The sequence below is a fragment of the Aspergillus brasiliensis genome (assembly GCF_001889945.1).
Source record: "Aspergillus brasiliensis CBS 101740 unplaced genomic scaffold ASPBRscaffold_1, whole genome shotgun sequence".
In the NCBI taxonomy this organism is placed as follows: Eukaryota; Fungi; Ascomycota; class Eurotiomycetes; order Eurotiales; family Aspergillaceae; genus Aspergillus; species Aspergillus brasiliensis.
In genome coordinates this window covers 1481403-1506421 of record NW_027137442.1, presented here as the reverse complement: position 1 = coordinate 1506421, position 25019 = coordinate 1481403, and the positions used below count along the sequence as shown (strand labels likewise).

Below are 25019 nucleotides of genomic sequence, written 5' to 3'. Positions count from 1 at the left end.
CGGACGACGCTTGTTGGACAGACCGCAATTTGCGAGTCGAACGCGGTAGTTTAAAAATTCGTAGGATCAGGATCCGGGCATTTGTCTGGCGAACACTCTTGTGAAACTTCCAGAGACGCTCATGCTGTCTGGGCTCTAGACTATTGAAGACTGCATAATGCTGGCGTCTCTCGAATGTGATAGACGCCATCACCCAATGCGGGCAGGCCGACAGACAGACCGAGGGAAACAGCAACGTACTACTTAACGCCTTCAAGCTCCCAAGCGACCACAAGACTTACTAGTCCTGCTACTAGCAGGAAGTACTAGTAGTAGTTCCATAGTAGTAGTTCAGTCCAAATCCATAGGGCCAGTCCCCGGGCGGCCTTCCAATCAGAAATCGGCCTTTCCCAATGTCGAGACTCCCACGCAATCAGCGACCGGGAAAGTAGCGATTTCTGTAGCCCCTGGCAGATAGGCAACCCTTTTCTGAACGCTGGCTGGCCGAAGCACCTTTGCAAGGTCACACATGGCGTTCTGGGTTTAAGCAGGTCAGAAAAGTATGTGATCATGGTTACGTGGTGGCGTCCGCCTGTCGGGACAGGAGGAGTCATAATATTAAAGAGTATCCTGAGCCATATCAGAAACTTTAAGAGAGATGGACTCCTCATCACTGAGCGACCACTTGCATTGCGTTAACCACCATTGGATAAACCCTGCCGGGCGCGGGATCAAGTCCGGGTGCCGCTTGAGAGCTCCGCTCGGCGTCAACGGTTCGAATGCATACATACTCGTCGTAGATGGGTTGCCGTGATAGTGTCCTGATTGGGAGGGGAAGATGCGGTCCGCCAATCTACTTCTCTCATTGTATTGTGAGATGCGAAAGATACTACTCGAAATGATCTATCGCACTGGCTGATAGTGAAATGCTACACGACAGGCGGTGATAGGATTACTTGCACTCTCACCTCATCGCCCGCACCGCCGAATCTGGAAGGCCTCCAGAAAGGATGGTCAGCAACGTAAATCAAAGTCAAACAGGCACCCCCCCACAGGGCCAGTCCCACCAGCAGAGTTTTCACCGTCCCTTGCTCGGGAGCCGATGATCTAGTAGTCTAGACTGTGCCGTGTGCCTTTAATTAATCTTTTCCGCTGAATTTCAGCTCCTGTTGATTTCCTTCTGGAATAACTAGTTATGCCTTCAGTTACGCCGCAGCCTGTATGGTATGGTACATACAAGAACTCCCGTATACCTTTGTCCCGAAATTAAGGCAAATATTTGGCCCTTGATCACATTTCCGGCCAGACCCATAGAATGCCAGAATGTCCCCAGCCGAATGTACTCCAAAATTGATACACAGATCCCGATTTATCACAACAGCAACACAACACAACAGTAAACAGCAACCTAACATTTAAATCACAAACCAACCTATCTGGTTACTTCCCAACTAATTCCAACTGACTCAATACAACTGAGATCACACACCCTCTCCTACCCTCCTTGCCTGGAAAATAAGCAACCTCAGCACAAGCAACTAAGCCCCTGCATATCCTAGACCTCCCAGCCGCATGCCGATCGCGCGGCCGGAATTTGAGTGTCATTTCCGCATCCTTCTCACGATACCTATTATGATTTAATACCTGTGACTCTACTGCGCGAATGTGCGCCTGACTCAGCCCTTGCCCTGAGCCCTAGAGTGATTGGCGAACAAATCGATTTCACTCCGTAGGCCAGTGTGTTGGATTGATGCCTTATCTGGTATCCATCCATCCATCCGCCCACCTCCAGATGCACGCGCTCGAAGGATCATACCAAAGTACACTACTTTAGTTCCGTCTGTCTGAACATTCCTCGTTCCCACATGGTTTTGTCTATTAAATTCCGAGCGCGTGTGCTAGTTAAATTATCAGCCTATCATTGCATCCAGATTCCAACCATGTTTGTATTGTCGGTTAACATAACAAGATGCGCTTTGGAGCCTAAGTCAACAAAGGCCCGACACGTCTGCAGGTTTCCGCTTCCGCAGGTGTGGAGGATCGTGATCGTGTTAGTTAGGGAGTACTACTGTGTAAGCAATACGCACTGTGGTTGTACTACTGGCGTTGAGTGTAACCGCTGCAATGATGTTTTGCGTTCGGCTCTACATACACTTTTTTTACTGGGTAGACTAGGTTCATGGATGTAGTTGTGCTTGGCAGATTGGTTACGTCAATATGCTAGGGATGCACGTGGAATACTCTACTCTGTACATCTTTGTAGTATTGGATATTGTCCAAAAGAAGATTCATTATATTGCAGGGTTCGGATTAGATGCTATACACATACGTCTTTACCATTCAAGTTTCGACATTGGATAGATTGTCCTACAGACTTAGAACATGTATCCTCATTGAGACCATATAATTCTGAAGTCTGTGATGCATACCATATATACTTACCTGCTGCAACGCCCAAGTCACTGTGCACCATTAATACATAGAACCAACAATCCGCACCAGTGCTCCATACCATACCACAGCAGAAAACAGCAAAGTGACCATACACATAACATCAATAAAGTCATCTATATTCCCATACTACTACCCACATCCCAGACCCCTCTTTGGAGTATATATCCTCACCACAGACAGCCAGCATACTAACCAGACAGTAAGTGTCCAACACGATAGTACCCACCCAACACTCCCCCCGATAAATACCACTAAGAAAATCATGTACATACCATACCTCCACCACACCCCATCCAACTACTCAGTAGGTTCTAGTGGAAATAACCCCATGTCATCCCCCCTCTCTCTACCCCTCTTTTTTAATAACTTTCATCGCTTTTAATGAAGTCTGAACATCACCTTAACCGCCAACCTAACCCCAACCCCAACGACACCCTTGTTCTAGTTACCCTCCACGGCGTAGATAGTCAATCACTCACTAAATAGAACCCCTCCCACCACACGGGAAAGAAACAAGGGGGATAAGACCCCCCGAATAGCCGCCGAAGTTGATGAATCTCATCACTATCACATTTCTCCCCCACCACCTCATTTTCTCCCGAGGAGGCAGGCAGATGACCTTCTATTAGTAGTATGGGTTACTTACTCTATGTGTACTAGTTCATTAGTTCATTAATGATGTAAGGTGGTAAGGAAGTAGAACCCCTCATTCTACTTCAAGCAACCTACTTTGTCAGTGGACGTATCCCGATCGATCACGTCGCATCTTGTCTTGTCTCGTCTCGTGGAGTCTGATGGAGGGAGTCCAGTCACACTCAGCGATACGCTCATCCATCTTCCATCTATCCGGCCATGATGATGATGATGAGAATGACGAAATCTGACTGAGTTATTATCCAAGAAGTCACATAGTAGTTAACTAACTAAGTAGCTGACTAGAGCATGGCTATGTGCATGAGCATGCATCATTATTAGTGGGATCTAATACTACTATTACTATAGATAGATAGATAGATAACTAGATAATATGTATTAGTCCACCAGTGGGCGATGCCATCACTGCCACTGCCACTGCCACTGCCACTGCCACTGCCACTGCCACTACTAGTAGTAGTATACCACTGTGCGTTAACTCCATGCTAACTGACTACGGTACGTAGTGCTTAGTCCATAAGTAGCTATAGATAGAATGTACAATGTATACTGGCGCAGCACAATATACCCTCATTTCCAACGTACTCAAGTTCGAAAGAAATTATCCCCCCCTCTTCTAAAATACAGACACTTGCTTACCCACTCATTCTATCACCACAGCAGCACAGTACTTACTGGTGGGACAGCACTTCACAAAGACTGACCCAACACCCACAAATGAGCTTCTGACACGAAGAAGGGCCCGAAACTCAACTTAATTTTTCTTATTTTTTTTTATTTCCCCAACGTACTTACTTACGCTCGGGAGATGCCCGTACTTTGTGGGTTTGTTTGGGTGGATTCGTTAGGCTGGGGTTGCTGGAGGGATCAGATGGACTAGATGGATCTGATGCATCATCGATGGAGTTCTAAGTTCTGAGTTCTGAGCCTGACAGGTGACAGGTGACAGTGACAGTAACTAGGTTTACGGAGAATTTTACGCAGTAGACTAAACTCCATACTACGTACGTATCTTGTTGGTAACTTGGTATCTGAGTATCTGGCGGATTGTGTGGGAAGTGGGAACGGATCTAGTGCGATGGGTCCGTTGGTGGGGGCTTGTGGCCCGAAGGTTCAGGTTGCGATAGATACTGTACACCGTACGTGGTAGTGGGGAGGATGTATTATGTTCATTATATTTCGCTAATATGGTACTTCGATATTTTGTGCTAGGTTCTCATCATTGGTCTAGCAATTGATGCTGGACACTCGTCTCTTTGATGCACGTATCCGTCGGGTCGCGTCATACAGTCATATATTCGTCCTCCGCGCGTTTGCTTTGCATCGCCTCGTGCCAGCGGAATCCCTGCTTCCGAGAGACTGACGCCAGCGTCGGAGACATGAAAGCCTCATGCTGCGAGGGCCAGCTTCCAGGCGGGAGATATGTAACCTCACTCCCGGGCCCGCTGGCGGCTGCCTGCAAGCCGAAATCAAGGGATGAGACAGCAGGAATTACCTCCGCGGCAGGGTGCTCTGCCCAGATCTTCTCCAGCAGCTGCAAGCATGAGAGGTTGTTGAAGAACCCAGAGTCTCTGGATAGATCCTTGCACCGTTGGCGGATAATGGCGCGATGATCGGCACGCACGCACTCAGATCCTGTGATGAATAGTGGCCACAAGAGATACGCGTCAGATTGGACAGTCATAATGTGACTCATTATGTGTTGCACAATGTTTTGGATACGAGGGTGGTCGGACGGTAGGTCTGGATAGGCGAGTCGCTCACTGTACAAGATTGCCGCATGGCGGAATGACTCAGAGATGTGTATGACATCTTTTAGATGGTGAGGTGCGACTACCGGCGGGTCTGCTGGCGATGAAGGTGGCGAGATGTAGGCGTGGCTGGATGCAAAGAGAGGCGACCCTGATTGCGACCGGTGGGGAACAAATCGCCAGGATTCAAGCTTCTGTCGGAGAGGATACCATTCAGCCCAGAAGTCCGACGGCAGCTGTGATCCGTTGCGACCAGCAGGCGGCGGCGGCGACAATGAAAATGCAAAAGCACCGGACGAGGTGGCTGGAATGTTCGATGGGAAAAACGCCATCGAGGGCGGGAGGGTAGTGGATGGCAGATGGATGTCTGGTGGCGTAGATGTGCAGACTTCTTGATTTTGACTCAAAAGGTTCAGCCGACCTAGCTGTGCCACGATCCTAAAAAGCCCGGCATCACATCCCGCCAGATTTTCCAGGCCCCATTCGCCATCTGAGGCGGCAGTGATATCCAGGCAAGCACCGCGAAGCTGTACCTCACGGTCATTGGTGGTGGCGGTCATCGTGTCAATCCATGTGAACATCCGAACAAACCACTTCAGTTCATCCGACATGCAAGGTGAATTGCACAGTCGAATGGCCAACAGCTTCGTTACTCCTGCAAATTGTGTCTTGAACTGGGCGATCCCAGTATCACATCCGTGGAAGAGACAGAGGATGAGTAAGGTCGCCAGGACGGAGTCTGAAAGCCTCTGGCGTGGATCGGCCAATTCCCGATTCAAGGCAGAGACCGCCATGCCTCGATGATACTGTTCTTCCTGGGCATGTCCTTCAGGAATACTGATACCGGTCCGGTCCTGTAATGCTCCGTCGGTCAAGGCTTGGTGGGCCATGGATGACATGCGCCCCGGCAAAGTTCGCTCCGTCGACCTCGTACCTCGTTCACGTCGCTGTCGAAGATTACAGCTAGCCAACGTGGCGATGGCCTCTTGGAGTGACGTGCTTTCCTGCGCCAGTCGAAGGATGTATGTTCGAAAAGGGTTGGTTGGACTATCAAACGCCACGATCATCGGAGCAATGACTTCGGCATAGTAACTAATGAGGTATCGAAGTCGAGGTGTACGTCCCACAGAACGCGCCAGCAACTGCTGAGATAATGATGGCGGCTGGCAAGCACTCATACATGGTGAAACGTCGTTACAACAGGTTTCTTCGGGTTGTTCATCTAGAGCATGATCTGTCTGTTCCGGAGCCTGTGCCGACCATGGCGACTGTACCGGTACCGGTGTTTGTTCTAGTTCTATCCAGGCCCTTGGCGGTTCATGATTTGAGACAATTGGGGTATAATATTGTCTCGAAGAATCGACCTTTGATGTATGTGAAGGATAAGAATTAAAGAACGTCGGCTTAACATGGGAATCCACTGTATGATACTCCGGTGAGCATAACCGGCGTTGAGAAGCAGGTGAAATGGAGACAGGCACCCCAGTCACTGAAATTCCAACCCCTGAAGGACACTGTTTATCATGACTTCGTAGCTGGTCTGCGGCTATGTCAAGAGCCGGTTGCGATTTTGACGGTTGCAATTTTGACGGTGCTCGTGGTCCTGTCGCACGGGGAAGCTTAGGAGGTGCGACCGCAGGCTGTGCCCCAGTCACGGGGAGGGACAATCCTCGAAGCTTCCCCCGACTGGCAACTCCTACGCCCCATGTCAACGCTGTCTTGTATCCCGCGCAATTGCGGGCGCTGTCCAAGCACTGGGAACAATATGGGCGACGGCGGTCGCAAGGAGTACCCTGTCGGGCGCAAGTAAAGCAATCATCCGCCGCTTGGCTTACGACCGTCCTCCTACGCCTTTTCCGGGGAGCTGGGGCGGAGACCGGCGGAGTTTTGCGGATTCGAGCCTTCGAGGTAGATTCCATAGCCGGATCCGACGCAGAGGTTGGCCAACTGTTAGGGTGCAGATACTAACTCGCCCAGGCAAGCAATGTGGAGATAACCCGGAGTGCGGGGAACCATAGGTGGTGCAACAAGTTGACACGGCAGCAGTACGTAGTAGCAGGCTAATTAGTGTGTCAGAATGAGCCAGGTGAAGGCACGCAAACACGTTGTTGAGGAGGTGGAAGGTAACGAATGTCTCTAGTAGCTAAGTCGGGATGAACAGGTCAGGAAAAAGCAAGAAAGAAGAGCTAACTTCGGAGAGGGGGGCCACGCTTACGGTCGTTTATAATCGAATCACATCGGGGGATCGATCTAGTTCGCGCAGGAGGGAAGAAGCGGATTTGGAGATGATGATAAGCGACGATCTTTGCGGCATCACCCGCCGTTAGGAGAGCAGCGCCGGAGATTAGGCCAGTATAACCTCGTTAGCGCCGAGTAGTCGAGGCTCAGCAGCCAACCGCGAAGTGGCGAGTGTCTTCGAACCCGCATTTTGGAGCGATCTTACTTGATGGCGGCCGAGTGTCGGCGAAATTGAGCCACCGTTTCAGATGGACCCAGAGGACATGGAACAGCTCATAACCGGTGAAGAGTTGGCGTGACGAACTCGACTTAGTGCACACTGCACAGATGATGAAGGGTCTGTTCAAGATGAAGTCGAAGGAGTTGCTGCCCGCAAATCTACTGGCCGGAACAGGACTAGCGGGAGGTGCATCGTTTCAATGTAACAGAATAAATAACCAGCAAACTACGGAGTACTTAACCATCAACTATCCTCGAGGCGAGGGCCTGCCTCATCCTTCACCTTTCTTCTCCCATTCTTCCAGATTCCAGATTCTAGATTCCCCTTAACTTCTTAAGGTTTCGGTAGACCAAGCTAATGGGATCCACTGGTGAACTTTCCATTCCCAACTTTCCAGTCTGTCGGTTCGGTGGAACTTGGCCTTTCCTCCGCGGATGGACCACATACAGTCTTCACCTCCCCCTTTCCTCTGTCGCGGCTCGGGGCGTGGTGCCTTGGAACCTCTAATGGATCAGTCGGGATGTCTCCGACCACGAGGATGAAAGAGGAAAATCCCTCGCACTTGGTATATTATGATTGGCAGTGGGTGAAGATCTTTGTGAAGTCAACCGGAGCCATGGCATACCGGATTATGCACCGTGTTATTAATAGCGGCGGGCAACGTAAGTGCTCGTTCTGCCACCGCCTGCTGGAAAAAGCATCCACGACGCCTCCATCGCCTCCCATCGCTTGCCTGCTGAGCCTTCGTGGCCGCTGGAGAGTTTCATGGCCAGAACTTTGCGATATTCTAGCGTTTCCATACCGTGCCAACACAACAGGCTTAATTGTGCCTTATCTTGACTACCGCGACTCCTCCACCGCTACTCGCGTCCCCGTTAAATCAGAACCCGCCTCCCGCTGTACCTGGACTGGACCCGAGCTTGCCAGCCATGTGGATGGATTGCTAAAGCGCACATCTCTGAGTTTTGCTTGTCAACTCGTCCTGATAGCCTGGCTGCCGACGTGTACCCCCTCCATACACAACGAGCTGGTAGATTTGCCTCGAATCGTCAAAAGCCATACCCCTAAGCCCCTAGCTCTGCCCCCGGGCAGCGAACATAGTCATGCCGATTCTTCGACCAGGTAGACTGAAAACGATCATTTCAGCTACGGCTGCGCTGCTACTCATCTGCACCGTATATATCTATTGGGCTCCGCCTCCGGCTTCAGTAGTCCCTAGCACCGCCTTTGAGGTTCCTCTCGCAGAACGTCAGAATGCCTTTTGGAAGGTCTTGAAACCGATCTTGCAAGGACATGCCCCAAATACTCCTACTCCAAAGCGCCTGGCAGACGTGAACGCGGCTCACTTCAATGCTACGACGACCGATTCCCGCCCCGACCTGACAATAATAGAGGATGGTGATTTACTGGCGATGGAAGAGGCTCATGCGGGGTACATTGAAGAGTGTCGCAAATCTGAACGGCTGCGACCTGTACATACTCCGGGCACGCGTGGCATAGTGTCCACGGCCGGGGCTTCCTATTTCCCTGTATTCTTGTCCTCACTGCGGATGCTGCGACGATTGGGGTCAACATTGCCGGTGGAGGTATATATGAAGGATAAGAGTGAATATGAAAAACAGATTTGCGATGAGGTCCTCCCGGGATTGGGAGCGCGCTGTCTTGTCCTCTCGGAAATTGTTGGCAAGGGTGCCATTGAGCATTATCAGCTCAAAATCTTTGCGGTTTTGTTCTCCTCGTTTGAAGAGGTCATCTGGATGGACGCGGACTGCTTTCCTCTCCAGAAGCCTGAAACTTTGCTGGAGTCAGAGCCATTCTCCTCGAAGGGGCTAGTCACCTGGCCGGACTTTTGGATCTCCTCAGCGTCCCCCCTATACTTCAAAATTTCACGGCAGGAAATGCCAGCGCTGTCGGAGCGCGCGTCATCAGAAGCGGGTGTCTTTTTGGTATCAAAGAAGACACATCAATTGACCTTGCTTCTAGCTGCTTACTACAATTATTACGGTCCATCACATTATTTCCGGCTATTGTCGCAAGGTGCACCGGGCGAAGGCGATAAGGAGACCTTCCTCCACGCTGCAAGCGCTGTCGGAGAGCCATTCTACGCTGTGAGCGAGCGGGTTCAGGCGGTCGGCCACTCGAAGCCGGGAGGCATTGCGGGCTCTGCGATGGTGCAGACTGACCCGGTTGAGGATTATGCGTTGACCAGTGCAGGCAAATGGCGCGTGCAGGATGAGTCTGTGGCCAAGGCCCCGCATGCTTTCTTCATTCATGCCAACTACCCCAAGTTCAATCCTGCTGAAAACGTATTTGGCATGAAATGGGAGACCACACCCACGCTCCGCCCCGATGGCACGGACGGACGGGCGTGGCTGGTGGCCGAATCCACCGTACAACGATTTGGATACGATGTTGAGAAAGCGTATTGGGAGGAGATCAAAAACATTAGTTGCGACCCTGCCATCAGCTTCCGGACATGGGAGAGGAAAGATGAAGTCTGCGACAGGGTGGAGAGCTACTGGGCGAATGTTTTTGCTGAGCCGCATGATGATGACCCCAAATTCACTGATGAAAGCTGATATTGGCCGTATCGCACTGCGATTATGAGCCTTGAGAGACACTGGGTAGCCAGTTACGCCATGCTGTTTATGATCGACACGGTTGCTTATCAGCAGTATTGTATATATTCTTCTGTTCTTCTTTCGGTTACATATTTTATAGATGTATAATATTGATAGATGTCGCATTTGGCATCTTTCTTGGTCTTATTGGATACCCTGATACTCCGCAACGAATACCGAAGCATACCCCGTGTCCTGTGGCGACAGTCAACCCACATGGCCTAATGTCCCTACAACCCCCAAAAGAAGAGTTTGAAGTAAAATAGAAATTGATTCATTGTCAATTGAATAAATAATGTTCATAATGCTATCGCCCCAGGCGTAAGTGTCAATCATGCAATCATTCGAACAGGATATATATCGCTTTTCCCATCCAGCCATCCATACAAGCTCCATCATTACATTATTTATTTCTTAATACCCTTCTCGCGCAAGCGCTGCTCATCCTCAGCCTGCAATTCGGCATCGATCTCAGCACCCTTCGAGGGCTTGTTACCGTGCACCTTGGCCTGCAGACGAAACAGTCAGTCAATCAAATCATTCCCAACTATATCAATCGCGGAAGAAGGAAAAGAATGTATGAAACATACCGGCTTAGTAGGATCTTGCTTGCTAAGTTCAGCCTCGGGGTTCTGGACAAAGTTGTGGTGGTGGTCGCTCTCGGGCTTGCGTTCTTGTGCGGCAAGCTTGTTGCCGATGGAGCGCTGGTCCTCTGTTTTGGTTCTTCATTAGTACGATATCTCCCGAGTGATTGTTGTTGTAAGAGGAGGGGTAAGAGGCATACTCGAATCAAGGTTCTTGTGGCTGTTCTTCTGGCCCTCATCGTAGCGGTTCTGCTCGTCGATAACGGACTGGGGCACGTTGCGCTGGTCACCGGCTTCGTAGATGGCACGGCTGCCGACGCTGGATTGGCCTGCTCCGGAGGAAGACATTGTGTGTGTTGTTTGAATTTGTGATGGAGGGGATAGAGTTAAGTTGTTTCTTATGAAAGAGAGATAGATTCGATGAGTGTTTGTTGTTTGTTGTAGTAGAAGTTACATTGCTTGAGGATGAACAGCGTTTATATAGAGTAGAATTTGGGTCTGATAGTTGTGATGTCATATGGTAGTCGCTGAGATCATACCCATGGCGGTGGGTCAAAGCCTGTCCCTTGGCTGGAACAAGCCTCATCATTTCTTTCTTCGATGATGTAGTTGGGTCGTCTGGTGTTGCATTTTCGGTGTACCATTTTTAGTCTTTGGGGGTGCAGTGAGATGAGGCAATTTGTTCAGCTAGTTAACTAGTTAGTTGATGTACCTGAATGATGGGGGCAACTGCTGGGCAACCTTACATAAACCGATATCGGCTGATAACCACGTCCATTTCCGGGAAGAAAGGCTAAACATGGGGACAAACGGATACACGCGACTCACCTTCACGACTGAGGATAATGTATCTACAAGGATGCATAATGGCCCGTAACCCTTCGCGTCTGTTGTCTCAGTCTCGTAGTCTGCAATTGACTACTTCTGCCATCAGTAGACGGCAATTCGGCACCAACTCCTCCATCCTACCCCTCCTCCTCTCCCCGCCCCGATACAGGCCACGCCGACCATCATTAATATCATCAACACCTTCATCATCCTCATCCCCTCTTGCATGTCATATACTCGCTGCTCCCCCTACTCCCCTCCGAACTATCACCACCAACAGCGACAGCAACACCACCCCCAAAATGACGACCCCAACCCTCGACTCCCAATACATCCAACTCTTCGAATCCCTCGAATCCCAATTCCAAACCACCACCCTTCCCCACGACAAATGGTACATCCTGGCCATCTCCACCCTGGTCGCCAATCCCGACCCCGAACGCGCCGACCAACTCTACCTCTACCTGACCTCCAAACCCGAATATTCCACCCCCTCCTCCCGCCAACAATTGATCCGACGAATCCGCGAAGCCCTCATCAAATCCGTGATCATAGTCGGCGTCTGCAAACCTATCGAAGCCATCCTCGCCATCAGCAAGCTCGAAGCCCCCGAAGACAAAGACTACACGTTCACACGGGAGAACTGGCAATGCGACGAGGCAAACCACGAACGCGGCGTGGCATGGTTGGAGAAGCTGTATGCGCGGAATACCTCGGGCACGTTGGATCTGTTTGCGGCGCATAAGGATTTCGCCTGGTTGTCGAAGGAGATTACGTATGGGTTGTTTTTGAGTGATCGCGGGGTGTTGGATGATTTGGATACGCAGTTGGTGGTGTTGCCGGCGATCATGAGTCAGAATTTGAGGATTGAGACGCATTGGCATATTCGGGGGACCAGACGGTTGGGGGTTAGTTTGGAGGATGTGAAGGTTTTGTGTGAGGTGGTGAAACACGTCGCTGGGTTTTATGGGAGAGTGTTGGATAAGGTGCCGACGGTGGAGGAGGTTGAGAAGGATGTTTGATTTATGTAGTTGTTAGTATATGTAGTTAGTATGTAGATATGGTATAGAACTTTTAGAAGATCACATTACGGTAAATAGAGTATAGGGATGGTAGTGGGGAGTTTGGGAAGGGAGGAGAAGTCATACTACTACGTATATGACAAAGGAGTGGAGTGCTACTATACTAGTGGGATCTTTCGTATGTTGCAGTACTTCATGAATATCGTAGTGCTTTTCATTTTATATTGAAGATCTCTTCTGACCAGGGTCAGAAGAAAACCTTCAAGGATATAAGAAAAAATTTTATGACATTTGCAATTCCAATGTGATATGTCAGGACTAGTATCATGACTGATGATACTGAGTATATATCCAAAAATAACAATACTCCTCATCCATATTGAATGATAATTCTTCTTCGATCATCCACCCCAAAGCATACCGAAATAGAGGCCGCTTATCGGTATACTGCTTAGTATCGGGTATTCTTGCATCTTGGAACCAAGTCCAAGTTCTTCCACCCCGCTTTATTAACTCAAGTAATTAATTCATTAAGACCGCCTGAGGTTGATCAATGCGAAGTTTTGCAGCCGATACATTGTTCCCATAATGCCTCATACAAAGTTGAAGCTTACCTCCCTGGATCTGCTGACGTTTAGTCAGGAATGTGTTTATCAAACTTGGGATCGGATTCTTCTGTCTAATAACGACAGGGGGTCCTTATAAACTGCCTGAATAATTTTTCTAGTCTCTCTTCAATCTTCCTCCAGTTGTTTGCTGCTCTCTTTAATGTGTCATAAAAGGGGACTAGCACTTGTCTTCATTTGTCCCAATTTGGGGATATCTTTTTCTTGGATGCACCTAAAGAATAGTAGTTTTATCTTTTAGCGCCTGAACAGCGATGGCGCTTACTCCTGTATTAAGATTGTTGAACCAATCTACTGAATTGAAGAATACCAGGCATAATACCAGTCGCTGTCCTTTATTTGCAGATTGGTATTCTTCAGAGAACTTCTCTGTTCTCTGAATTAGGGGGTCTATGATCTTAGCTGCGGCGAGCTCTGTCGAGAGCTTCCCCTCTCGAAACATCTCATGGCGGATATCCGCCAAGGTGAGCTCGACCTCACCGTCCTCCTTTTATGATGTCTTGACCTTCTTACCATGCCCCCCCGGCTTCATTCGACTATGATTGCCTTTCTTGCTTTCTCAAGGCATCTGCGGACTCGAATAATTAGTATCAATAGTTCGACAATTAGCCAGGATTGGTAGACTGCATAGCCTCCCAGGCAAGTTCGAAGTAGCTGAGATGTCAGCAACGCAACGTCCCAAAATCATGCATTAGATTCAGCTTCGGGACGTCTGGGCTTCCATAATTAGTACTCATTATACTAGCTAGTCGGTATTCTCTTCCATCTACTTTCTTTCCCTAACGGGTCCTCATCCTGGATAAATGGGGTTGGCCGAGGGCATAATGAATATGGACTGGACTTGAAGGCTATTTTCCCTCCCATACTGAACTAATCAGACACCACAGAGTAAGATTAATAATGAGGCCATTCGCACCTCCCTCCATCCCAGGGAATTGTGGCGTATTCCAAAGAGTTAATATTGGGATTTAAATCAGATAAGTCTACCGACAAATCCATAATATCAGACGAAATTGACTGGTACCTTCCGAGAGGCTGGAGTATGAGAGACTGATCGTTGTCGCGTTGGCCTTGGTGAAGGTCGTATAGGATCAGTTGCCAAGAGTAGTCTCAAGACAATCAGTGCTGTTATTGGTTTTTGAATAGTGCAAGGAACTTCAGTTTTTTCTGCCATAGTATCGAACTTGCTCGAACGGTTTGCCGTTAAATGTTCTCTTGTATATCTTTCCTGGCTCCAATATTTGAATATTCCACCAGAAAAATCTCTTCGCCGGTAAACCAGTGGTTGCTAAAAATTTGTAGGTTTTTTCGGTAACTGAGCCAGTTCTTTATAACTAATCAGCTGTTTTAGGCAAACAACTGATTGTCTGTTGTAAGTAATTATGTCGTATAATTATGCTACTTTCGAAGTACGGGACATCCAGGTTTGCGGCTCTGACTTGTGGTACTTCATCATTGAAGATTCTCCTAATCCTGTAGCCCCGATTATTGTTCATGAATGCGACCTTGGTTTGTATTTAGATCCACTAGTATATCGTATCTCACCTATTGACCGGGAATGATTTTGTGAACGATTGTGGTTGGTAGTTAGTAACTGGCCGGGGTCGTGGGACCATACGGTCTCCTAGAGAACCTCGATGTAGCTCAGATGTGAGGACGACAAAAGTCTTATGCGAGATCATGAAACATGGTATTGGACTTGCTCGAAAGGATTCACCAAGATGATGTTTCTCTGAAGGAGCTCTATAGTTTTGTTATAGAACATAAAAAACCTAGTAGACCGAATGCGACTGCTTTTGCCTTTGTTGCTTAGGATAGAACACCATTATCTCAGTTAGGGCACATATTTGTTCCTTCTGTGCTCTAGAGCTGTCAGATACGAAAAGTCGATGATGGAGGTTTGCTGAAACTGTCAGCTTATTTGTCGTAGCAAGCGTGTCACACCTGCTTCTTTCTGATTATAATATGTTATCTCCTGACTGTTGAGGGTCCCCGGAACTTGGTTTTCGAAAGTATGGACAATTTGATCTGGCCGTACCCCACGACACAATCGACGCACTATACATGCGGTACCTGTAGCAGGAGTATTAAATAGAGTTTTGCAAACGTCTAATTCTCCCATCTCAGATGTATTGTCTGGTCTGTAGATGTATCGAAAGTTGAGTAGTAATAGGAAGGGCAATCGGTCCACTCAAATAAGTTCTCCTTGTTAACCAGCATCAAGTTGACCATGATGATATTCCAGGCAACTGCCTGGTCAGCTAAGACGTTTATGTCAGCATATTGATTTTGATATGTAGTTATAGGATAAATTTATTTTATTTTATTTTATTTTTTTTTTAATTAGATGGTTGGGGTTGGAAAGATTAGAAAGATCGAGGAAGGCCGCAGGATGAGATTATATAGTACTAAGGGATCAGTGAAGCCTTATCTACATTGACTGGGTCATCAGGTTGTATTCCCTCTAGCTATGTGACTGACTGCATCATTGACTTCTTCCTGCTTGCTGTTGCTACTTGTACAGCGAGCTTTTGAGGGTCATAGGGAATATTCTTCGAACAGTGAAACGCCCACACAGCATTTTCCGCACGACCAATAGACCATTCGGTGAATATTATATGAGATTGGATTGACTTGGATAGCATAACAATGAATTATCAGGTCTTGAATGCAGTCGATTAGATCACGCTACTTCGTAGTCTCAAGCGGTATCGATAAGCTATCGATAATCAAAAGCGGTTAGCGGAAGATCAACTTTTGTCGGCCGCCCGACGAACCTCCGCGAGCGGAATCCCACTGACTCCAGCACAACCCCTCAAACTACACCTCACCTACTCTCTAGACCCAACATACACAATGGTCAAGCGCAAGGAACTCAAAGACAACGATGTCGAGATGTCGGGGACGGATCCCCGCGTCGACGGCGACGACTCCGACGAGGTACTTACCCCTCCCAACAGCATATACATATCAGAAATCACCTCAGATGGAACTGACACATGTAAAACCAGGAAATGGACATGGTCAACGTTGACTTCGAATGGTTCGACCCTCAACCGGCGGTCGACTTCCACGGTCTGAAGAACCTCCTCCGTCAGCTCTTCGACACCGACGCCCAGATCTTCGACATGTCCGCTTTGGCCGATCTGATCCTCTCGCAACCTTTGCTTGGTTCGACTGTTAAAGTAGATGGGAATGAGTCGGATCCGTATGCGTTCTTGACTGTGTTGAACCTTCAGGAGCACAAGGTACACCTCCACACTTTGACCTTGAAAAAGAAGGCAGGGATCTAACAAAAGCAACAGGACAAGCCCGTCATCAAAGACCTCACAGCCTACCTCCAGCGCAAAGCCAATGCCACACCATCACTCGCACCCCTGGCCCAGCTCCTCTCCCAAACCCCCATCCCGCCCATCGGCCTACTCCTGACGGAGCGTCTCATCAACATGCCCGCGGAGGTCGTACCGCCCATGTACACGATGCTGCAAGAGGAGATCGAATGGGCGATTAAAGACAAAGAGCCTTACAGCTTCACGCACTACCTGATTGTGTCGAAGACGTACGAGGAGGTGGAGTCGAAGCTAGATGCGGAGGAGTCGCGGCCGCAGAAGAAAAAGAAGAAGGCTGCCGGTGGGGAGAAGGCCGAGCGGTTCTTCTTCCATCCTGAGGATGAGGTTTTGGAAAGGCATGCCGTTTGTGTTGGGCCTGTGGAGTATACGCATAAGGCGGAGGAGGGGTTGTCGGATGCGAAGCGTGCATTCCAGGATCTGGGTATTGTGACGAAGGGGAGTTTGATTCTGTTGGAGGCGGGCAAGTTGGATGGGGCGGTTAAGGACATGACGGAGTATATTAAGCCTCCGGTATAGATCTATTTTCTGTTTGTGATTACGATGATTATATGTTATAGACACCCGAAAAGTTGGTCTGTTCATTTTGTTGTGTCCCTTGATCTTTGGTCCGTTTCTATTATTCCATCTTGGGTTTAATTCTATAGAAGATTCGTCACGGCGTCTCGTGTTATATTCCGTGTTTATAATTGGAAGCACGGGAGCTTACTACTCCCATTGCGTGCCCTTCAGTCGCTGCATGAGGTAGTCTACCTCGACCACCTTGGTGAGCGGGATAACATATTCCTACACACGTCAGCACAATCCTTGTGATGCAAGCCAAGAAGGTTGGCTTTGAACTCACCTTGTACATGGCGACCACAGCATCAACATTGATCTTAGGCCCATTTTCAGGTTGGAAACCCGGATCGGTACCGTACGTCTTCGCCTTGAGCGCCAACCGCTCCAACACCTTCAGCTCCACCTCAGGTTTGGTAATAGCCTCATCAATACCCTTCCGATCATTCGCCTTGATCAGCTTAACAAAGCGCTCGGTCTCCTGCTGGAACTTTGCCTCCGCGACAAACTTTCCAAAGTGGATTCTCCTCGACAGCGCCTGCAAGCAATGCACATCGCATGTCGCCGCGGATCCATAGTTCTCCTGCGCTTCGCCGCGATCTTCGCGCCCGAACTGCGCGCACACAGCGGGCAGGATGTCCTCCACGTAGCGCTGTTTCAGGATGCTATTGACGTTGACGTCGTTGTCATGCAGGATCTTGGGATACTTGATCGGGGCGAGGATGGGCTCTTCGAGCGAGTCCGGGAAGAAGGGGTATTCATCGGGAGACTGGTACCGACGAACCCGGGACTCCAGACGTTCTTGTTCGCGGAGGAAGTAGTCGAGAAGACTGAGATCGGTGCCAGGGATTTTTACCCCGCCGGATACGTAGATGGGCTTGTTGAGGGGGAATTGCGCCCGTTCAATGAGGTGGAAGGTGATAGTATCTTCGAGACGGCTAGTGATATTGAAGCATGGTTAGTAACAAACATTTATTCTATATTTTGGGCGTTTGTGGTGGTGGAAAAGATGTTGAATCTCCGGCAGTAATGGAGGGGGGATGCGGGGTTGAGCTTGACGCGCAGGGATGTGAATCATTTGTATGCGACCTGGTCCCCGATCTTCGGTCGATCTGGAGTAGGCTAACTAACTAATATAATCCCTAAGGGAAACTTACATTAGCTGGAAGCGGATGTTAGCGAGGTCCAATGCCTTGGAGGCATCAGACAGATCAATGGCCGTATCCATGGCGAGGCTGGTTGGAAATCGAGACAGGGCTGAGGAGTGCGTAGCAGGCAAAAGGGCAGTAACCATAGAGAAGTAGATTTGAGGGACTGAAAGCGAGATGAAACCACTCCGCTTTCGGGGAGATCAGACACAACTTAAGTAGTCTAGGGAGTCAGCGCTAACGTTTTGCTGATCGGCGCGAACTGGATAGTCTTTTGGGGGGAGACTGATGCTGAGTCCGAAAAAAGCAAGGAAGTCTTACAGCAGATGAATTGTCATGGAATGCTGGGCTCAGCAATCATCTGCAACCCATGATTCGGATGGTGATTCATGATTCTGGCTGCCCGCAGGTAACATTACGGCTTCGTACAGAACCCGCGGCGGGAGCCGTGGCTGGTGATGCTGTCATGTGCAGAAGGGAGAGCCTCATCAGGTGGGAAGCTGGAGGGGCTGGGGGGCAAATGAACAGGGACATTGACTACTTAAGCCACTCAGCTCCAATGGAAGGACACTCTTTCCAGGGGAATAAATATGCTTTCTCTGACTTTGAAGCCAAACAGGCCAGAAGCTGCGTGAAGACTGACCGTGGTAGCCGGGCGCAGCGGAGGCAAGCTGTAAAATACAGCCGAAACACGGTAATTCATCGCGTGCAACTCCATCCGCCTTTCTTTTTCCAATCCCAGCCTGAAGCCGACCAACTGCCGACTGAGCACGACAGCTCCCTTTCTCCGCCATCCTTGTCCTTGATCTGTGAATTCCCGGATGGGAGTTTGTGCTTAGCTCACTCTGCGCTCCTCCGTCGGTGTCATGGACAAACACCGCCGCCGTGATGAGTCTCCCTCCGGTCTATCAGATATTGTCGAGCCGGACGGTCTCTTAGGGACCGGCATCACGGTATGCTCTTGCGGCCTTGACACCTGCCCTTGGGCGATCTTTCCTGCCTAAAACCCCTTCCACTGACCTTCTCCCTCTCCAGTCGCGTCATATCGAGGCCTTCGGGCGCAAAGTCACATCGACTGCTGGCCATTTGATGGGACCGGCCCCCGACTCCTCCAGTGGCGGCCACTACCACACTGCGATGGCCGACATTCAGCGCGAACTACGCCATCCCAACACCCAGCGCAAAGTCTTTTCCCTCACCCAGACGACTCCTACAGATCTGGTCCGCTCCAAGCTCTCCACCACCGAAATACAGTCGCGGGCCATCTCCTCCCTTCCCGACGAACTTCTCGCCAATATCCCCGACGACTCCAGCTCATATTCTCTCTTCCAGGGCTTCCAAGCGTCGCAGGATGACATTGAGTATCGCCGCGCCCACCGCCGACGCTCTTCCAAGAGCAAGAAGCTGTTGAAGGATGGGGAGACCCGCGGCGCCCTACCGTCCGCTCCGTCGGACTTGAAGAAGGAACGGGACTTGTTGAGCCGCCGGATGGAACTGATGGGTGTTCGGAAAAACATGTGCAGCTCAGAGATACACGAGATAGATAACAAGATCGCGAACCTACACAACATGCGGAAGATTGTGCTAGACCGATTGGCAGGCCTTGAGATGGAGGAGGCGGATCTGGAACATGAGCGTGGGTGACCTGAAATCCTAATACTTGGCGGAACTATTTTAACGTGGAACCAGTGAACGAGATTGAGAACAAACTGGAGGATATTCAGGAAGAGCAAGAGGCTGAGGTGCCGCCTCCCGCAACCCCCAAGTCTTCAGAGGCGAACGATGACTCGATTGTTTCGGAAGACCCAGCTATGGGTGCTTCGTTCATGTCGGAATCCATCTACCAGAAGATCCCTTCGCCGAAGAGCGTGAAACAGCGATCTATAAGTACGCTTGAGAAAATCCCTGTTCCATGTCTATTACTAACGGTCGAAGGGAAACGATCTATGCCAGTTTTGCACGAACACTTTGCTCCTGGTTCCGAAATCAAAGAGATGCCGGCACATTCGGACATGGTTACCGCCATTGATTTCGACTACCCGTTTGGTACTATGATCAGTGCTGCTTTGGACGATACGGTGCGAGTGTGGGATCTCAACGTTGGCCGCTGCGTGGGTTTCCTGGAGGGACACAACGCATCCGTACGCTGCCTACAGATCGAGGAGAACATTGTCGCCACTGGATCTATGGACGCCTCCGTGAAACTTTGGGATCTGAGCCGGGCCCGGACCACAACTCGCGACAACCGCATCACCCGGCGCGAGGACGACGAGGAATCTGCGCACGCCGATGACGCTTCCATGGCGTCTCATTCGACCACTCTGGAAGACTGCTACGTATATTCGCTTGATGCGCACGTCGATGAAGTCACCGCCCTCCACTTCAAGGGAGACACCCTGATTTCCGGATCTGCCGACAAGACATTGCGACAGTGGGATTTGGTCAAAGGGCGCTGCGTGCAGACGCTGGATGTCTTGTGGGCAGCGGCCCAGGCGTCTACTTTGGGCAGCGAGACGACATGGCGCCCATCAGGACGCCTGCCCGACGCTTCTGCGGACTTTGTCGGCGCGGTTCAGTGCTTCGATGCGGCGCTGGCCTGCGGTACGGCGGACGGCATGGTGCGTCTGTGGGATCTTCGCAGCGGCCAAGTTCACCGGAGCCTGGTTGGCCATACGGGTCCTATTACATGCCTGCAGTTCGACGATGTACACTTGGTGACCGGAAGTCAGGACCGCAGCATCAGAGTAAGTGCTTTATTCGCATGCATCAATAGCAGTAACGCTAACATTGGCCAGATTTGGGATCTCCGTACTGGATCTATCTTCGATGCCTACGCTTACGACAAGCCGATCACCAGCATGATGTTCGACACCAAGCGCATTGTCGCCGCAGCCGGAGAGAATGTGGTCAAGGTATACGACAAGGCGGATGGTCACCACTGGGATTGTGGTGCCGGGGTGGGCGCCGACGACAGCGGGCCGCAGCCGGCCACGGTCGAGCGGGTTCGGCTCAAGGATGGATTCCTTGTTGAGGGCCGCAAGGACGGTATCGTCGCGGCGTGGACTTGTTAACCAATGCCTATACGACCTGCAAGACTCGCCACGTACATGCCAACTATCATCACCATGTTTTTGTATCTGTGACTGCTTGACTGCCTCAGCGACTGTATATTATTCTTTTGGCAATATAGAAGGATGGGCGTCCTGGGAGGGCAGCCGTGTAAATGATGTATTCGAAGGACTGCTCTTTGTCACGATGAAACGTGCATAAAAATAGCGAAGAAATAAAGGCTTGACTAGTTTTAAGGGGCACAGTATGGTAACCCACCAGTTGGACTGAGACAAAGAACCAACAGTGCAATAATGCAACAATCATGTCCTGTAAGCCCTGTACACACTGCGTTGGTAAAGAGGATGAAATATAGAACCAACGGAAGATCTATAAAGGAGGCCGACGAGCCGCTCTGCCGAATCGGGCAATCCTGTATTGAAGGCGGGTAACGGGAGATACGAATATTACCCGCAACGAGGGAGGAGGTTCGGGCCATCGATCCATTCAGTCCAGCCAACAAGCCTCACATCTTCCGTCATCTAGCATTGTTCTGCTGCTTCAGCATTCTCTCTCCTCACCATCTTTCCTTCAGGAATCTCTGTACAACGCGCATCTTACATGCGCGACCTGGTTTATCATAAATCTCAAGTGTTTGAATCCTTCCACCGCCCCTGCGACGCCGTCGATCGGCATTCCGCCCGCGTCTTTACGCGCCGTGTCGCTTTCGCGCATGAAGGTCGACAATTACCCCGGACTGCTATCGTAAGTCTATGCTCTGCTCTCATCTTAGATCATTCGAGCCCCTCGGAGTCTTTCACCTCTCTCAATGGTCATTCGAAAACAAAGACTTGACGAGGTAGCTTTCTTTCACTTGTTCTTCATTTCATCTCTAACGAACCTCGTGTAGGATACATCTGAGTCGGTCATCCTGGTCGCAGTCACAGTGTGACACACATCCGGTTGCAGATTGACTGTTTAATATCAATCCTGATCGCTCTCTCCGAGCTGGATCTCTCCTGTTTCAACGCCGTGTCCTGGTATCGCTGGCCTTCAATTCATGCCTGAGGCAGCGGCGGACTTATCCAATTCCATCTTCCCACAGTGAGTAGAGAGCTTTGGGTCCGACTGCCATAGGACTTTTTCTTCCCTTACCCCTTCACCATACAAAGCTGTACTTTATGAGCTCTAGCTAACAGAACATCGAGCCGATTCTTCTCACCATTGAACTTCCAATGCCTGCTAGACGCGGCGCCGTTAGGCGCGCGGGGTCTACTCCTCGCTCCGATATAGGAAGTGCTTCGACGTATTTTCAGTCAAAACTAGGTCCGGAAGCAAGGACACAGGCTCTGCCAAACCTTCCAACCAAGCAGTCGTTCGCTTATGGATCCGCTGAGACGCCAATTCTCCCACGGGAGCTCAAGATTCAGCCTCATATGGATCTGACTGAGATGGCCGACGCGATCGACAAGGGGATCGAGGATGCTAAGGATCGACAAATGAAAGAAAAAGAAAACACCCAGGACAAATCTCGTCGACAAAAGTCCCCTTCTATCAGCCGCTCCCCGGTTCGGCGAAGTCGACGGGAGCCGACTCCGGATGAGTTGCAGCTTCTCGACAATTTGCGCGAGGCAACTAAGTCGCCCACTCCTGTACGGGGCAATTACAGTAACAACGACCAATCCACCGCCACTCCCACACCTCCTATCCCTCACACTCTTTCTACCGCCTCAAGTCCTGCGCAGCCTCTACCTGTACCCAGATATCCCCACGTACCAGCCGACAATTTGTATCCATCTCCTATGGGGCGGTTTGGCCCACAACTGCACGATGGGTCCCCGTTAGGAAGCTCCCCGCTACCCGACAATTCGTCGTTATACTCGTTCGGTGTTGAGCGAGCGGTCAACTCCGATGAGTTGACACGGACGCTTTCAGATGGAAAGAATATTAAGGCACCCCCGCGTCGATTTTCCGGACTGGCTTTTGCAAACGAGCCTATTCATGAAGAGGAGGAGCCGGACTCTAGGCTCCTGAAAACAAAATCGAGATCGCCCTCACTGCAACCTAGTTACGAGGACTTCCAGATAGAGGCTTCACCAGAGCCGGAGCCACAGTCGGAACCCGAGTATGTGCATGAACCGGAACCAGAGCCTACGCCGGAGCCAGAGCCTATACCAGAGCTAGAGCCTACGCCAGAGCCTATGCCGGAGCCTACGCCGGAGCCGGAGGTCATCAGAGAGAAGTCTCCTGCAGCACAGTTTACCGCGCCCACAAAGACACTCATCCCTGATAAATATGCTCGGAAAGTTCCATCACGAGAACCATCAGTAGGTGGCCACCAGCAAAATATTAGTCAGACCGGCCAGCACTGGTCCTGGGTTGGTAGCTTATCGGCACAGTTGCCCAGCTTATCTACGCTCGCTCGCATGATAGCTGGAATAGCTTTGGCAGCAGCAGCAGTCTACCTGGTTGCCTTTAGCGGCATTCCCTCCCTTTCTCGGCCCACACAATATATCCCGATGGATGAGAACAATATGCTAGCAGTCAGCAGCCTTACGGACCAGATGTCTCGAATTGGAGCGCAGGTATCATCGCTGGCGAAGGAAATGCGCACGGTCAAATGGGAGGTGGTCGAGGTGCAAGCGGAGGTACGATCGTCACCTACACCGATTGTGCCGCCAAGTAGAGGAAGCGGAGATCTTGGTCCTCCAACAGAGCAAAAGACCAACTTTCTCAGCATTGGACTAGGAGTGATTGTTATTCCGGGTCTCACAAGCCCAACTGCTGGGCCTAGGCTCAATCTCCTCCAGTGGGCCTATGTTAAGCTATGGAGAGGTAGTCACCATCGTCCCGCAGCACCGCCGCTGGCGGCTTTGGTTCCATGGCAGGACTATGGAGATTGCTGGTGCAGCACACCGCGGAACGGCATGTCGCAGATTGGCATTGACCTCGGTCAAATGATCGTACCGGAGGAAGTGGCTGTCGAACACATCCCGAAGACGGCTACGTTGAAGCCTGAGAATGCCCCTCGGGAGATGGAGCTCTGGGCTCGGTACGTACTTGTCCAGAAGGGAACCAGTCGACCTGCAAAGACGCAAGCGGAGCGCTATTCAATACACAAGCCGATCATGCACGCCCTCCGGTCCGCATGGCCCACCGAGCCATCCACCGCGTATTCTGACGATGCATTCCTGGGGCCATCATACTACCGAGTCGGCAAATTTACGTATGATATTCACGGCTCGCATCACGTGCAGCGATTTGAACTAGACGCGGTAATCGATTCTCCAGAGCTTCGGGTGGACAGGGTCGTATTCCGGGCCAAGTCGAACTGGGGCGGCAATCACACGTGTATTTATCGACTGAAGCTTTTCGGTCATGTATAGCATTCCTTTTTATCCCCTCTGCGTTGTTGATATCAAGGAGTTAGCGTCTGATGGGTGGCGGCGTATCGCGTTTGAAATGTCGTTCTTTTGATTTAGGTGGCGTTTGACGGGAATGGGAAGATACCAGGCAATGGCAATCGTGATAGACGCTCTGTTTTGTTATTTATTCGTGGAGCAGACGTTTTGGACGACTCGTGACTTTGCTTGGTACTTGCATGTAATCATCCGTATTTAGCGATTACTGAATATATGCATCGGCCTGCATTTTCTTCAAGGGTTTCTATAATTGATAGTTGAATCGGTAGAAATTCTTCTATCCTATGCACTGAAATTGCCTCATGGGTTGTGTACTAGCTAGCAATTATGAACACTCTACGCTTTCTTTGAAGACCATGGTAGTATATGTATATGATCCAGAGAGATGTCAAGATGGTCAGAAACAAGTACTAACATGTTACCAAACAACTGACACCATCTCCTTGTCTACTAAGCACTTACTACTAATTAAGCAGTAACATCACGTAGAAAATCATCACCTGTAGAACAACAACATTC

At 50.1% G+C, this 25019-nt stretch overlaps 9 protein-coding genes across 9 annotated transcripts; 5 read left to right on the top strand and 4 right to left on the bottom strand.

The window, feature by feature from the left end:
* Window positions 1-4369: 4369 nt before the first annotated feature.
* On the bottom strand, window positions 4370-6757 carry ASPBRDRAFT_50224 (fungal specific transcription factor domain-containing protein; the record flags this gene model as incomplete). Its single annotated transcript, XM_067626502.1, has 1 exon — window positions 4370-6757. The coding sequence occupies one exon, from the start codon at window positions 6755-6757 to the stop codon at window positions 4370-4372; it is 2388 nt and encodes a 795-aa protein (XP_067484552.1).
* Window positions 6758-8399: 1642 nt separating this feature from the next.
* ASPBRDRAFT_190623 (alpha-mannosyltransferase) lies at window positions 8400-9875 on the top strand (the record flags this gene model as incomplete). Its single annotated transcript, XM_067620263.1, has 1 exon — window positions 8400-9875. One exon carries the CDS (start codon window positions 8400-8402, stop codon window positions 9873-9875), a length of 1476 nt encoding a protein of 491 aa, XP_067484551.1.
* A 449-nt stretch (window positions 9876-10324) lies between these two features.
* On the bottom strand, window positions 10325-10849 carry ASPBRDRAFT_115268 (uncharacterized protein; the record flags this gene model as incomplete). The annotated part of the gene is made up of 3 exons (XM_067616883.1): window positions 10325-10426; window positions 10508-10629; window positions 10702-10849. 3 exons carry the CDS (start codon window positions 10847-10849, stop codon window positions 10325-10327), a joined length of 372 nt encoding a protein of 123 aa, XP_067484550.1.
* A 461-nt stretch (window positions 10850-11310) lies between these two features.
* ASPBRDRAFT_36517 (uncharacterized protein) lies at window positions 11311-12540 on the top strand. The gene has a single exon (XM_067623515.1). It carries the CDS (start codon window positions 11368-11370, stop codon window positions 12349-12351), a length of 984 nt encoding a protein of 327 aa, XP_067484549.1. The 5' UTR covers window positions 11311-11367; the 3' UTR covers window positions 12352-12540.
* Window positions 12541-15833: 3293 nt separating this feature from the next.
* Window positions 15834-16843, top strand: ASPBRDRAFT_24985 (protein-transporting protein BCP1; the record flags this gene model as incomplete). Its single annotated transcript, XM_067622119.1, has 3 exons — window positions 15834-15917; window positions 15989-16225; window positions 16283-16843. The coding sequence occupies 3 exons, from the start codon at window positions 15834-15836 to the stop codon at window positions 16841-16843; spliced, it is 882 nt and encodes a 293-aa protein (XP_067484548.1).
* Window positions 16844-17032: 189 nt separating this feature from the next.
* Window positions 17033-17819, bottom strand: ASPBRDRAFT_113934 (chorismate mutase ARO7; the record flags this gene model as incomplete). Its single annotated transcript, XM_067616776.1, has 2 exons — window positions 17033-17110; window positions 17169-17819. Coding segments are annotated over 2 exons (729 nt in total), but the record flags the coding sequence as incomplete, so codon positions are not given.
* A 730-nt stretch (window positions 17820-18549) lies between these two features.
* On the top strand, window positions 18550-21400 carry mdv1 (WD repeat-containing protein). Its single transcript, XM_067623514.1, has 5 exons — window positions 18550-18983; window positions 19066-19666; window positions 19720-19917; window positions 19966-20774; window positions 20826-21400. The coding sequence occupies exons 1-5, from the start codon at window positions 18897-18899 to the stop codon at window positions 21099-21101; spliced, it is 1971 nt and encodes a 656-aa protein (XP_067484546.1). The 5' UTR covers window positions 18550-18896; the 3' UTR covers window positions 21102-21400.
* ASPBRDRAFT_234841 (uncharacterized protein) lies at window positions 21144-21479 on the bottom strand. Its single transcript, XM_067622018.1, has one exon. The coding sequence runs from the start codon at window positions 21403-21405 to the stop codon at window positions 21187-21189; it is 219 nt and encodes a 72-aa protein (XP_067484545.1). The 5' UTR covers window positions 21406-21479; the 3' UTR covers window positions 21144-21186.
* A 220-nt stretch (window positions 21480-21699) lies between these two features.
* On the top strand, window positions 21700-24464 carry ASPBRDRAFT_24982 (uncharacterized protein; the record flags this gene model as incomplete). Its single annotated transcript, XM_067622118.1, has 4 exons — window positions 21700-21843; window positions 21872-21937; window positions 21989-22024; window positions 22278-24464. 4 exons carry the CDS (start codon window positions 21700-21702, stop codon window positions 24462-24464), a joined length of 2433 nt encoding a protein of 810 aa, XP_067484544.1.
* Between the last annotated feature and the right edge of the window lie 555 nt (window positions 24465-25019).

Bases quoted from the DNA above. Each gene is read 5' to 3' on its own strand.
- ASPBRDRAFT_36517 (XM_067623515.1), top strand. From the start codon at position 11,368: ATGGCCCGTAACCCTTCGCGTCTGTTGTCTCAGTCTCGTAGTCTGCAA.
- mdv1 (XM_067623514.1), top strand. From the start codon at position 18,897: ATGGACAAACACCGCCGCCGTGATGAGTCTCCCTCCGGTCTATCAGAT. The intron at 19,918-19,965 runs GTACGCTTGAGA...TAACGGTCGAAG, and splicing joins CGTGAAACAGCGATCTATAA to GGAAACGATCTATGCCAGTT. The intron at 20,775-20,825 runs GTAAGTGCTTTA...AACATTGGCCAG, and splicing joins GTCAGGACCGCAGCATCAGA to ATTTGGGATCTCCGTACTGG.
- ASPBRDRAFT_234841 (XM_067622018.1), bottom strand. From the start codon at position 21,405: ATGATTGTTGCATTATTGCACTGTTGGTTCTTTGTCTCAGTCCAACTG.